Source organism: Arachis hypogaea, chromosome 16, assembly GCF_003086295.3.
Source record: "Arachis hypogaea cultivar Tifrunner chromosome 16, arahy.Tifrunner.gnm2.J5K5, whole genome shotgun sequence".
In the NCBI taxonomy this organism is placed as follows: Eukaryota; Viridiplantae; Streptophyta; class Magnoliopsida; order Fabales; family Fabaceae; genus Arachis; species Arachis hypogaea.
In genome coordinates, this window is record NC_092051.1 from 121,298,028 (window position 1) to 121,311,356 (window position 13,329).

At 32.7% G+C, this 13,329-nt stretch overlaps 1 protein-coding gene across 1 annotated transcript; it reads right to left on the reverse strand.

Annotated features, from left to right (window-relative positions):
• Positions 1-2,979: 2,979 nt before the first annotated feature.
• On the reverse strand, positions 2,980-12,796 carry LOC112754791 (protein RRP6-like 2). The gene is made up of 14 exons (XM_025802567.3): positions 11,543-12,796; positions 10,784-10,939; positions 9,953-10,111; positions 9,795-9,878; positions 7,541-7,620; positions 7,350-7,400; positions 7,125-7,233; positions 6,694-6,776; positions 6,444-6,489; positions 5,598-5,685; positions 5,292-5,500; positions 4,042-4,266; positions 3,797-3,880; positions 2,980-3,603 (listed from the first exon to the last, which is right to left on the reverse strand). The coding sequence occupies exons 1-14, from the start codon at positions 12,092-12,094 to the stop codon at positions 3,457-3,459; spliced, it is 2,073 nt and encodes a 690-aa protein (XP_025658352.1). The 5' UTR covers positions 12,095-12,796; the 3' UTR covers positions 2,980-3,456.
• Positions 12,797-13,329: the final 533 nt, after the last annotated feature.

Here is a 13,329-nt window from a genome sequence, read left to right on the forward strand (position 1 = left end):
AAATAAATTTTAGTTTTTTATTATTATATTTTATATTAATGCTTTAAATTTAGAATTTAAACTTTACTAAGATTTAGGGTTTAAAACTTAGGATTGAAAGTTTAGGATTTAGAATTCAAAAATTAAGATTTATAGTTTATAGCATTTAAAGAGTGTTGCACTATTTTTTTTTTCAGAGCACAATAACATTATTTTAGAATATTCTAAATATTTTTTTCAAAAAAGTAATCTAATAGATATACATCACAAACTAAATTCAAGTACGTATGAAATTATTACTCAGTTATTTTTATCTATTTTCATTCATATATATTTGTGTCATTTATAATATTTACACAATATTAATTTCCTATTCAAATTTTTTAATGATAATATAATTTTAATCTTATTAACATATATTTTAATTATTATACTATTAAATGTGTTTTTAAAACACAAGAGAATTAAATCACTCATATAAAATACATATTAAAATATAAAATATGGATTACAAATATATAAAAAAATATTATATATTTTTATACAAATACATAGTAGTTAATTTTTAATATATATATATATATAATTAATATTTTTTAAAAAAGAATTAAATTAAATAATCCATTTCTACATACATAAAAGTGTTAAAACTTGTAATAATATTAAAATTTTGTAAAGTTTTTTTTGCAACTAACACAGAAAATTTATCACAAAAAAATTATTTCCTTGTACATGTATATAAAAAGTGATATAAAGATTATTTTTACGAAACTATTTTATCATAATTCATTATCTTTTCAAACACAAAAAAAACATATATTTTTATGGTTGCATCTAAAATATTTCGATAAAAATAAAATTTGAATATTGATCTTTTGGTGAATATTATTTATTGAGATTATTAGATTATGATAAATATAAAAGTTCATATTAAAATGAATATTATAAAATAAATTTATAAAGATAATATTTTAAAATATAAAGATATAATAATATCTAAATTAAATATTTATTTACTGTAAAAAAATTATATATATATTAAAAAAGCTTAAATAATATGTGTGTGTAACATTTTATTAAATAAAAATATTTCATTAAATACTATTTCAATTATATTAAAAATTTAAATAAAATAATAATTATTTTGTAACAAAAATGTTAGTGAAAAAGATACCTACTCATATTAATCCATCACAATGTTCAGCTCTTTCCAACACAAATTGGTTAAAGTATTAAAAGACAAGACATTAACTTTATCTCTCATTATGTGGATGAAGGAAAGTGCAAGTTGCTTCTCTACTATGCTCTTCAAACAAACAATTTCACCTACAAAATTCTCCCTTTCATCTCATCCTGCGTTATATTTTATTACAAATCTTATTGGTTGAAATGATGAGAATAATAATGTTCTATTAAAGTACAACGGTATACGTGAACCGCTTCCAATAAGTTAAACCAACAATTATGTTTGTTCATCATATGAATTAGTTTTTTAGACTCAACATGATGTACTTTTTTTATCATTGAACTAATTGGGTGGTATTAAATTTATGTATAAGAGGTTTAACTATTTCTATGTCATTTATAATAAATTGATGTATTTTTTTATTCTAAAACATATTTGAATATATTTTGTTGGTTGAATGAGTTAAGATTTTAGATTTGTAATTCTTTAAAGACTTTTTGTGTCATTTACTAAAAATTTCTATGTCATTTCTAACTAAATGATATGTTTTATTATCACTAAATTGATTGTGTGGTATTAAACTAAAAAAGAGGAGGAGTAGTTTTGAATTATGCCGAATTTAATAAACAATAGCACCGAAACTTTTTAACCATGATACAAGAAGTTTTTTAATTTTGACACTAAAATTTCTTAGTCGTGACACAGATTTTTATTAGAAGGGTGAAACAAGAATTATGAAAACATGAAACAAAAGATGACTATGATGACCATAAGGAGGAAGAGGAGGAGGAGGAATGATAGTTTTAATTATCCAAAATTTTAAAAAAAATCCGAAATTTTTTAACCGTGACAATTTTTTAACCGTGTCATTTATAACTAAATGAATCGTTAAACTAATTGTGTAATATTTAATTAAGAAGAAGAAGATAATGGCGATGGTGATGATAACAAAGGAAAAAAAAAACAAAAAAAAAGAAAAAGAGGAAACAAAAGGAATCAAATAAGAAAAAAAAGAGGTAATGGACTGACAAGGACAATGATAATAATAAAAGAGAATAATAATAACGAAAGAGAAAGACGAGGGAGAAAAAAAAAAAAAACAGTAAAAGTGTAAGAAAAAGAAGAAACGAATAAGAGATAAAAAAAAAATACACAGAGTACTTAGTTAAGTATTTTACTTTATTGGAGATAAATATTTTATTTGCTTGTGTAACTTTTTTATCCTCTAATATCAGGGAGTTATTAGACATTAGTTATCATTTTCCCAACGGACCATCTTCAACTTAATAAATTAAGGAAAAGATAAAATAAAAAGCGATAATTAGTCTTCAATTTGCAGTTTTGCACATTTGTGGCAATGATCATTTAATTAAAAACAGATTTCAGTTTGAAAACTAGTAACACTTTTTTTTCAAATGAAAAAACAATGTAAGGGGTGTGGGGTCTACTTATGGGGGACGATGTCTTCACCAATCCAAACACTTCGGTTCTTAAAGCTCTATTGACTCCAAAACTTAAGTTGAAAAGAAATCCGATTTATCAAACAATAATTAAGCATATAAAGGCATAAATGCAGTCCAACAATTACGCCAGCATTTTACACTTTAGATTCGGCATATTGGACAGTATTAGAAATCAAGGTCTTTCTACACAAATGAGCAATTCAATAACTTATGCACGAGTTAAAACTTATGCACGAGTTAACTCATTTTTTTAAGAGTCACTATATTATTTGCCTATAGAGCTTTGTCCCAAACATAACCTGTGACATCAACTGATTATGTTACTGCCGCTGCAAATTTTTAATTGCAAGATTTTAACAGCTTAAAGGCATGATCTTGATTTTGCTCAAAATGGACTTCCAAAGAGTGAGACAATGAAGTCAACATCTGGATTTCTCATTAATTTTTGTACATAAAAGAACCTACTTTTTTCCACTCTTATCAGTTGCGTTATATAAATTCCCAAAAGCTGGAAAGCCAGCTACCTGCAAACTTTCTGCAACACCAAATTTTGAGGTCGAACCCGACTTCGTGCTATCCTGAATCCAGTAGCTCCACAAGATGATGAATCCTAACTATCTCCTCCAAAATCAACTTGTTTCCTTGCCATTTTACAATTTGATGAATTCAGCACTTAAGTCTGAGGTTACCTCGATCCTTCTAGTTTTGTTAATTTGAATAGTTGACTGAAGCTCTTTTTACCACCTTCATGAGTGTTCTGAGAGAGATGTTGACTCATCTTAAACCCCATTTCCAAAAGAGGATGTATTGGAATTTTCATTACGCTACTCATTCAGAGCCTAATAGGTTGTTCTGAGTCATACAGCCGGAATCTATACTGGAGTCTATCATCACCGTATCAGCCGACACAGCAGCGGAAACTGGCTCCAGCTTGACTGACATCCTAATGCGATCTAGCTTGATCTCGTCCTTGACCTAAGAAGCAGCAGCTTTGACTTTAAGTATGGGAGCAACTAATTATATATAGCATACAAATTCACAAGGTAGTGTAATCACACAAGCCTCGTTAGATGATTCAGAATTGCCAAAAATATGTAAGAGAAATACTGGTTTACATCCTCTGCATGTAAGAGACATACTTTGTAATGTTCCAAGACAAAAAGCTAACCTTCTCATTAGGATTAAGCCTATTTCTTGAAGCTGAATCGCCTGACAGAGCATCAGCAATAGCATCAATAGGCCCTCCTAGTACCTGTACATTTGTTACATCATCCCATCAACCATCAGCAATAATTAGATTTATGCTGTTCACTCAGGCCAAAACAACAAAATAGCATCAATGCGAGGAAATTAAAACTTTCGATTTCAACCATAGGTGCAGAGGAAGTGCATCAAGGTTGCACTAAGACTCACCTGTGGAAGCTCTAAAGTTAGACAACTGGATTTAATTTTTACTTGTCCATTCATATCTTCATGCTGAGAGCAATCCTCCTTCAGATCATAAGAAAATGGAAGGGTCTCTGAGATATTAACACAGGTTGAATTATCAATGACAGTACTTTCTTCTTCGGCTGTATGTTCAAAATCTAGCAGATGAGAAGCTTCTACTCCATCTTCAACAGGAGCAGCATCTACGACCTGTAAGATGATCATATAGGTTTTGATGCACACAATTATAACCAAACAAAAATCTGAAAATATCAACAACTTTTAAGCACTCAACTGTGTCAATTAGGCTAGACCAGGCCATTGGGGGCCTAATATAGTGAGGGGTGAGATCGTAGGCCTAGTCCAATACTATGCGGACATGGGTTATGCACTTATGCTGGCCAACCAGTTAGTTGGTACTCTATGTATACATACATTTGACTATAGTCTAAAAATAAAATTTTCAATAACTTGTTTAACTAAAGATACTAATTTCAATAACTTATTTAACTAACTTTTATAAAATGACAAATATTTACTTCTAATAATTTTTTTTTTCAAAAATAAAAATAGATTACTATATGTTATAATGATGTGAATGGAACTAAGGCTTGTAACTTTAATAATTGATTTTGGTATCTCGGACTTGCAGGCTGACTGTAACCAAACCCCACATTGGCAGAGTGCCAGAGTCAAGTCAAACTTATTTTTCACTTCAGTTTTGTTGGCCCAACACACATTTGGTTGAGATTTTCAGGTCAGCTGATCAAGCTTATAGAGAAAGGAAAGACGAGAAAGAGAGGAAATTAGAAGTGCTTATAGATATTTTATGAATAATTTTTCAATTATTGAATTGTAAATTATGAAATTAGATAGTTCATACACATAAAAAACTTAATCCTATATAACATTGGGGTATTAATTAAGAGCCATACTAACAATGACACAAGATTTGTATTTTCTATCTCATTGCATATTACACACTGGATACAGGTATGATAACAGGCTATATACACACCTTGTGTTTAGTCAGATTTGACTTAGACCGATCATCTTGATCATATATATAATTATGAACAAGCTTCCAGGAAAAGAAAAATAACCACCAAATAGTTAAGAAATAAGATTAAACCAACACTATGGAAGTCCCTGTATAGTACCACACGTACATAATATCAAAAAATACAGTCAAATCATTTCTAGAAACTTTTAACTGTAAAATATATATCACTTACACTTGCTTCTTGTGCTGCTTTCAATCTTGCTTCCTTCATTTTTGCAGCATATGTTTCTTTCAAGCGTAGTGCCGCTTCTTCAAAAGGAGCAGCATTTTGAATGGCATGTCTGACAATGTTGACAATGACATCAAGATTGTGATCAACATATGGGAGCTTTGATGATGTCAATCGCCGAAGACCGCTTATAGTAACAGGCATCTGCTTTGCTTTAGATGATATGAACAAAGTTTAGTTTGATGTATGTCCACAAACTCCTACTTGTTAAACCAACATTCTCCAAAATCTTCCATAACTTTTATTTACCTATTTCAAGAAGTACTTTATTTGGTAAAATAAAGCCAGTACTCTCATCTTCTGAACGAGCCAAAATGTCCCGCCATTCATTAAGCCCCTGCCAGCCACGAGTAAAATTTTGAAATATAATGTATGGGCCATAAGCAACGAATGCTACTATTTCTTTTGGTACAAGTGTGTGCCAATTTTATGAACTCTAGACACTGCACCTGGTTCATGCTGTACATGTTCATACCTGGTTCATTGGTATATGTTTTTAATTAAACTTATGTCATGCAGTTTGCTATAAAAGAAAGTATATTTGGGGGCCCAACCAAATCTGTTTCTCATGATAGAACTCACGTTCAGCATGTTAACCATTCTAAACTAGTGCCAGCTGGGTTATTAAGAAAATAGAAGGCAAAAAAAAAAAGGAAACAAAAATGCATCTGTATTAGAGAAGATACAAGAACAACATGCAGTATGCTTTATCTCCATATCCGTGTTGTAAAACTTGAGGTGGATATGATACTTAGACACTATAGTACAAACCTGTCATTTTATTTCATTAAAATATAGAATTACCCCTAGAACACCATAAGTACAGGGCTGGAATCACTTTTCCACACTTGAGTGAAAGAGAATCCTGATGAAATCCTAGCTCCATCACCCCCCCCCCCCAAAAAAAAAAAAAACATCCATGTTTCTCTTCACAAAATAGGACTGACCAGTAAGTCCAAATCTTGAAAAGATTTCGCCAAGGGGTACATAGACACATAACAAAACTGGTGTTCAACAGAAGAATCAGACCCATTTTCATTTCCCAAGTAACTGAGCGTATGCGATAAACAAATCAAAAATTGAAGAGCAACTTACTGAAACAACAGCAAGCTGCTGAGCATTAAAACCAGCCCCCAGCAACCTGTATATAAAATAGTAATTCATCTTTCATGGACACCTTTTGGGAGGAACTAAATGAGTAACAGAAACCTCAACAGACAAATACTACATATATAGAGGCAGAAAGTTAATCAAGAAATGAATGAGGTCCAGAAAACCTGATACCCACACAGGATGCTTAAGTAATGAAAATCAGAAAAAAATAAGAATAAATAACGTTACAAACCCATATATATGAAGGTAAGAGTCTTCTGTTAGAAGCTCTTTCTCATATAGTTGCATGCAGACATCATAACTGCGCTTGTAAACCTGCCAGTGACAATAAATGAAATTTAAGGGAAAAGGAAACAAATAAGTAGATAAATAGAAGGAAAAAAAATCATTAAATCAGGCAGCCAGGTACTCAGCAATGGTTTACATTTTCTTTCCTCAAAAAGCTGTTTTGCTGTTTGATTAAGGGAATAAAAAGAAGGATGTATAATTAAAATATTGACCAGGTAAATGTCAAATAGGTCACCAGCAATTGCATGCTTTCAGTATCCTTTAGAGTGCAAACAGTAGAAACAAAGCAGTCTAAGAGAGAACAAAGTAGGCCCACAGCTTAAGTAAAGGATTGATAGATCACTTGCTCATCTAGCTAGTTTGATATCAACTTACCTCCACCAGAGGATTTTCAGAACTTTCAGATTCCTTGGACAAAGCAAATAACTTGATTCTCAGTTGGTCATATATATACAGCAGATAGTGTGTATCTTCTCTGCCATATCTGTCATCAGAATAACAGTTCATAAAAATTGTAGTAATTAAACTGCAGGGAGAGTCTACAAATCCATAACATCAGGGAATAACAAGAATAAACAAGGAATCAAAACAAAATTGCACCTTATCATAACATCAGGAAGAGGGCGTTGTCTCCAATCTGCATTCTGGTATCTGCAAGGAGTTGAAGAACATTAGCAAGAATGAAAGGAATAAGCCAAGCCACAGACATTCAAAGATAATTAAAAGATCTGTGTTCAGGCAATAGAACAACTCAAGGAAGGGCAACTCTCAAAATAAACAACACAACTTACTCTTTGTTTGCAGTAACCTCACACAAGTGTAGTAAAAGATATTGCAAACTAAATCTCTCCAATTTTAACACCCTAGAAGCCTGAACAATACAATCAATATTTCAATACATGTGTTTTAGATATATAATAATGCAAGAGTGTATAGCAAAACATGGGATGACGGAAAGCTAAAAAACTATACAACTTGGTTCACTATTTCTTAAAGCAGTGTTTGGTTAGTGTCCATGTCAACCAGAGACATGTACACGGTGGTACATGTCTACCGGTTTTTTTGTTGAGACATGAATCTCTTTAAAGCTGCAAACACTAAGACACAAGTTTTGAGACAATTTTTCCCACTTTGGTCCCTGATTAATTTTTAAAATTTCAGCTTTGTCCCCTACCATAACCCTAATCCCTCTTATCCCACTCTCTGCTCCCCCCCCCCCTTTTCTCTATCCCTCCTCCTTCTGCCTCCTAGCTCCCCCCTCTGCCACTGCCTTCTCCCTCAATCAATGCTGCCGCCGCCACTGCCTCCCTCCTCTATCCACCTCACCTCCTGTCTCTCTCTCTTCCTTCCTCCCTCTACCCTCTGTCTTCACCGCACCTCCTTCCTTCTTCGTATTGCACCTCCGTCTCGAGTCGTTATATGCCTCGCCTCTCTTCCTCCTCCACGTCCACCTCTCTTCCTATTCATGTCATCCACCACCATCACGTTTTCCAGATCTGTGCCGCATCCACCTCTGCTCAACCTTCACTGCCTCCCTCTCACCTTCGTTTCTTTTCCTTTTCAATCTCTGTTTTAGTTTTTTTTTCTTTCTTTAAAAAATAATTGTTGAATTGTTTATTAAATTAGAGTTGTTGATGGTAATAATTTAGGTTGAGGTTGAAAAATCCCTGGTGGTGATGATGAAAAGCAATGGTGGTGATGAAATAGTGGTTATAGCATAGAGGGTAGAATTGACATTTGGTATAGCCTATTCTGTCTAATGCATCATCACCAAACATAGTAAAAAATTTGTATATCTTTGTGTCTAAAAGACACTAACCAAACACTGCCTAATATCACAGAAGAGACCAACGCACAATGAATGCATGAAATAGTTTTCATTTACGTAATTGTCAAAATGAAAATAAATTTCTTATTAGATCTTGAGGTTATATGACTAGCTTACAGCCAATAGAGAATCCAGGAAATGCCTCAAAATAGTGGTGATGGTGATGGTGATGGTGAAAAGCAATGGTGGTGGTGGTGGTGAAATAGTGGTTATAGCATAGAGGGTAGAGTTGACATTTGGTATAGCCTATTGTGTCTAGTGCATCATCGCCATAGTAAAAATTTTTTGTATCTTTGTGTCTGAGAGACACTAACCAACCACGGCCTAATTTCACAGAAGAGGCCAACACACAATGAATGCATGAAATAGTTTTCATTTACGTAATTGTCAAAATGAAAATAAATTTCTTATTAGATCTTGAGGTTATATGACAAGCTTACAGCCAATAGATGAATAGAGAATCCAGGAAATGCCTCAAAATACTAACATAAAAAAACAGCTAGCTATTTTTCCCATTTCAAAAGCACTCATATAATTAAATATGCAGAAACTCGTGAAGTAACTAGAGCAGACCAGACAAACAAGGAAAGGCTCAATAAAACACAAAGCACCGATAAATCTCACTATAGGTTCAATTCAAGCATTTTGTCCATTGCTGGCAAAAGTACAATGATATATTATTACTCCCAAGGTAGTTGAAAATAGGTGGTCCCAAACTCATCCAAAATGCATACAATTCATGTATGACTAGTTTAAAAGATAGATTAAGGAAACAGTTGAGGACTTAGGATCTGCTGAGATAGTGTGCTCAGCATCTTTGGAGCTGAGTAGAGATTTCATACTTCCATCAATGCGGAGTTCATTCTTTTAAAATTTTATGACTGCAGGCAGCATGATATGGGATTCATTTTCTACAGTTACTCTGTATTTTCCTTTACAAAGATTTGGTTTGCCAGTAATGAAAGTCAAATGAAGGATGTGGAGTGGTGGTAATGGAAAAAGAATATAAGGACGATAGAAATTCAAGGAATTTAGTTGTAAGTAAAGCACTTGTTGGTAGCTTGAAGATCATTGAGGTTTTATAGCAGTTTCCTGTGGAGATATTGGCACAAGGTAGATATAAGATATGCATACTTTCCTCTCTTTTTAGGTTAGTTTACCATTGTACTATTCCCACCATATTATTTTATTTGGTATTATAATTATAATACACAAACCTGGCCCGTGTCAAACATATTACAAACATATATTCCAAAATCCCGTTGCAACCACACAATATCTCGATCTGCTCCATGCAAGACCTGATTAACCATTAAAAGGGTCAACACAAAGAAGCAGAATTTAAATAAAGAAACATCAAGCATGTATATCAGACCTTCTTCTTTGTAGGGTCCTTAAAGACTTCACGCAGATAAGGCCCAACATGGACACGGAGCTTTAAAGTATCTACAATAAAATCCTCAGTCCTGGTTGAGATTTGCATCAAGCAAGTCAAACCTTGGAATGAACGATATTGATTATGTTCCAAATCCACCTAAATATCACAAGAGAATAAAAAAAAGTCAAAAGAATACTATAAGTAATATTATAGGTGCAGTAACTACAACAAACTGAAAATGTTGGTCCAATAGTTATACTATATGAATTGAAACAAAATAGCATTCACAAGACAAAAGAAAGAGCAAAAGAACTACATAGCACAAAAACAAAATTAAATCATCTTAACCTAAATGCATTTTGAAAGGGGGGAAAGATCCCCAAAATAACGGACTATGATTGACAACTAGGTAAACATAAATCCAAACAACACAATTATGAGATCATATCCGTGATATTTAAGCATTGAGCATATCACTACATTACTTCAATAAATCATCCACCATGTTAAGTACATAAATCACAGTTTCCTATTTTCGTTTTCAGTTTACAAGATTTTTTGAAGAAAAAAGAGAAAGCATAATAAAATTGTGTTTGCCATTTCACTTTCCATGTCACATTCCAGAAACAGAAACACTACAGAGATCGAACACGTAAACCAAACAGGAGGGTCTATCGCTAATTTCGTTTTTGCTCACTTGCCAATAACTGTTCAATAAGCAGCACATAGCAGAATAGTTAACTGGATGCAAACATAGAATCTAGTGGCATAACAAGCTATGAAAAGGAAAACTTTTAGCAACACATAGCAATAGGACTTATGTTTTACCGCAAATTCATCAGCAGCATGCAGCTTCGCAGCCAATTCCTTCAATCCTTTGACGTCCTCCACTAGCTTGAAAGGAGTGCATTCCATTGCAGGAGGCTTCATTGGCACTAAACCCTCAAGATTTTTATCAACAAACTCCAAATAAGAGTGTTTCTCCTGAAATGTAAATTAGTTATAATAATCATACAGTAATTCAATAAAAACATGGTAATAATATAATACTGATAAAAATACAAAAGCAATACAACTAAACACAAATAAATAAGAACCAAAATTTTGAAACATTTAAGCATAGCAAAAACAAAAACAATGAAAAGAAATGTAAATTTGTTTGCAGATAACCAATGAAATTATGCAAAACAAGTTCAGCCAGCCAATAAAATATAAAGGTTCAATACTACCAAGTCCGACACCAAGATTTAATGCCAATAAAGACGAGGAAAAAAAAGAAAAGATTATACTCATTTAATAACAACCATTACTTCACCAGAATAACTACGTGGGCAAAAATCGCAGTAAACTTCATGGTTTATACTTGCATGTAGTAATGTCACACATAAATGCAATCCAAAAATGTTCTCCCCATTTCCTCACCCCACAAGTGTATCTTCTCCGCTCAGGAGAGAGAGAGAGAGAGAGAGAGAGAGAGAGAGAGAAACAAAAATCAAACTTCAATATATCAACCAAATTCCAATGAAATGTGCATTGTGGAAAAAAAAGGAACAAAAAAAAAAAAAAACAAGAAAAAGAGAAACACACCAAAGGATGAATGAACCTCTGATCATCCTCACTCTTCTCCAACCAAATATGCTCAAACGGCACGTTGGTGTTGTTAACGACAATGTCGTACACATCCTGAGGCTTCCTAACCGTGGCTAAGTGAAACGACACCTTCGGCTTCGTCGTTTCCGTAGTCCCCGCCGCTTCCACCTTCTTCCCAACACCACGTCCCTCCTTCTTGACTCGAACCAACCCGAACCCGTTCTCCAGCTCCACCTCCTCGAACTCCTCGTCCTCCTCCCTCGCCTTCCGAACCTCGCTCACTGACTCGTCAAACCATTCCAAGAGCTCATCGTTCATGTCAACCACCCACTCGTAAGCATCGTCGATGTCGGACGGGAAATCCACGCCGGTGTTCCATGCATGCGTGGTGGCGCCGATGCTCTCCAGCATCGACTGCGAGCGACGTGCGATTTCGTCGATCGGGCGCTTGAATTCGTCGAAGTTGAGGTAGAAATGGTGGAAGCTCTGCTCCGTCGGGATTCGCTGGGAAGAGCCGGAGAGCTCCTTTAGGTAGCGGTCGACGTTCATGGCGATGACGAAGGAGAATTGGTCGGAGAAATGAAGGCTATGGAGTTAGGGTTTGCGCAAAATCGGCATTGCTGTTTGGGAATTTTGGGAACTCTGCGTTTTGGTTTCGGAGACGGAGAGAAGAGTGTGTGTCTCTGTTTTTTAATTTTTTTTTTCCCTTCCTTCTTTTTTGTTTGTTTCGTTGAGTTTTGAGTTTTGACTAACAACTGAAAAAGCTCAGAATAATGAACGAAAGTAAGAAGGCAATGGAAATAATGGGTCTCAAATTTGGCATTGCAATGATAAATTGATAATACTAAATTAAAGTCAGAAAAATAAAATTACAATTTTGCTAACGAATATTTTTAAGATACTAAAAAAAGAATTTATATGAAAAACTGATAAAAATTAATTATCGATGAAATTAAATACATTAATTCTAGTTTTTTAAATAAAAAAAGTTTTTCTTTTGCTTACTTAACAAAAATTAATATTTTTTATCTTTAAAATAATATTATTTTTATTTTGATTTCATAAAAAATTAATATATCTAAATAAATTTTTATCTAAATATATTAATCTTTTAGAAAATTATAAAAATAACACTTATTTTAAAACAGAAGAAGTAGTAATCAAAATCCATTAAAATAAAAATTATTAAATTATTATTTGATATCACTTCATCTGTCATTCATCCTGTGTTACTTTGGTAACATCATTCAAAGAGGTGTTGCAGAATATGCAATCCAACTAATTTAATAGTAGATGATGAATGAGTTGTCACATCATCACGTGCTACGTGGTCGGCAAATATTTCTTATATTTAGTTCAGTCTTTTGAGGCTGATTTTTTTAAATATTGGATGACAGTTGATAATACATAATTATTTTAAATTTTATAAAATTAATAAATAATTAGTCAATAAATTAATTATTATTTAAATAAATTAAAAAATTAAATTTTATAATTTAATAAAAAATTAATTAAAATATAAATTTTAATATTAATTTTAAAAATTTTGATCTAAAATTAAATTAAATAAATCAAATTAGATAAATCAAATTCATATTGAATCTAAAACCGAACCCAATTCACCAAGTACTAAGAGCTTTATTCTTTTTTTTTTCTTCTCCCAAATGAAACAGGCTAAAGCTTACATGAAGAAAAGGGAAGAACATTCAAATTCTTGCTCAAATCTTCTATTCCACATATCTTTTCATTCGAAGTTTTGATTGATGAGCCGTTAGCAGCCGCAC

Excerpts from the sequence above, each read along its gene's own strand:
- LOC112754791 (XM_025802567.3), bottom strand. The coding sequence starts at position 12,094 with ATGAACGTCGACCGCTACCTAAAGGAGCTCTCCGGCTCTTCCCAGCGA. Across the intron at positions 10,112-10,783 it reads ATGCTGCTGATGAATTTGCG|GTGGATTTGGAACATAATCA; the intron begins GTAAAACATAAG and ends TGTGATATTTAG. Across the intron at positions 4,267-5,291 it reads AAGCAGCACAAGAAGCAAGT|GTCGTAGATGCTGCTCCTGT; the intron begins GTAAGTGATATA and ends ATCATCTTACAG.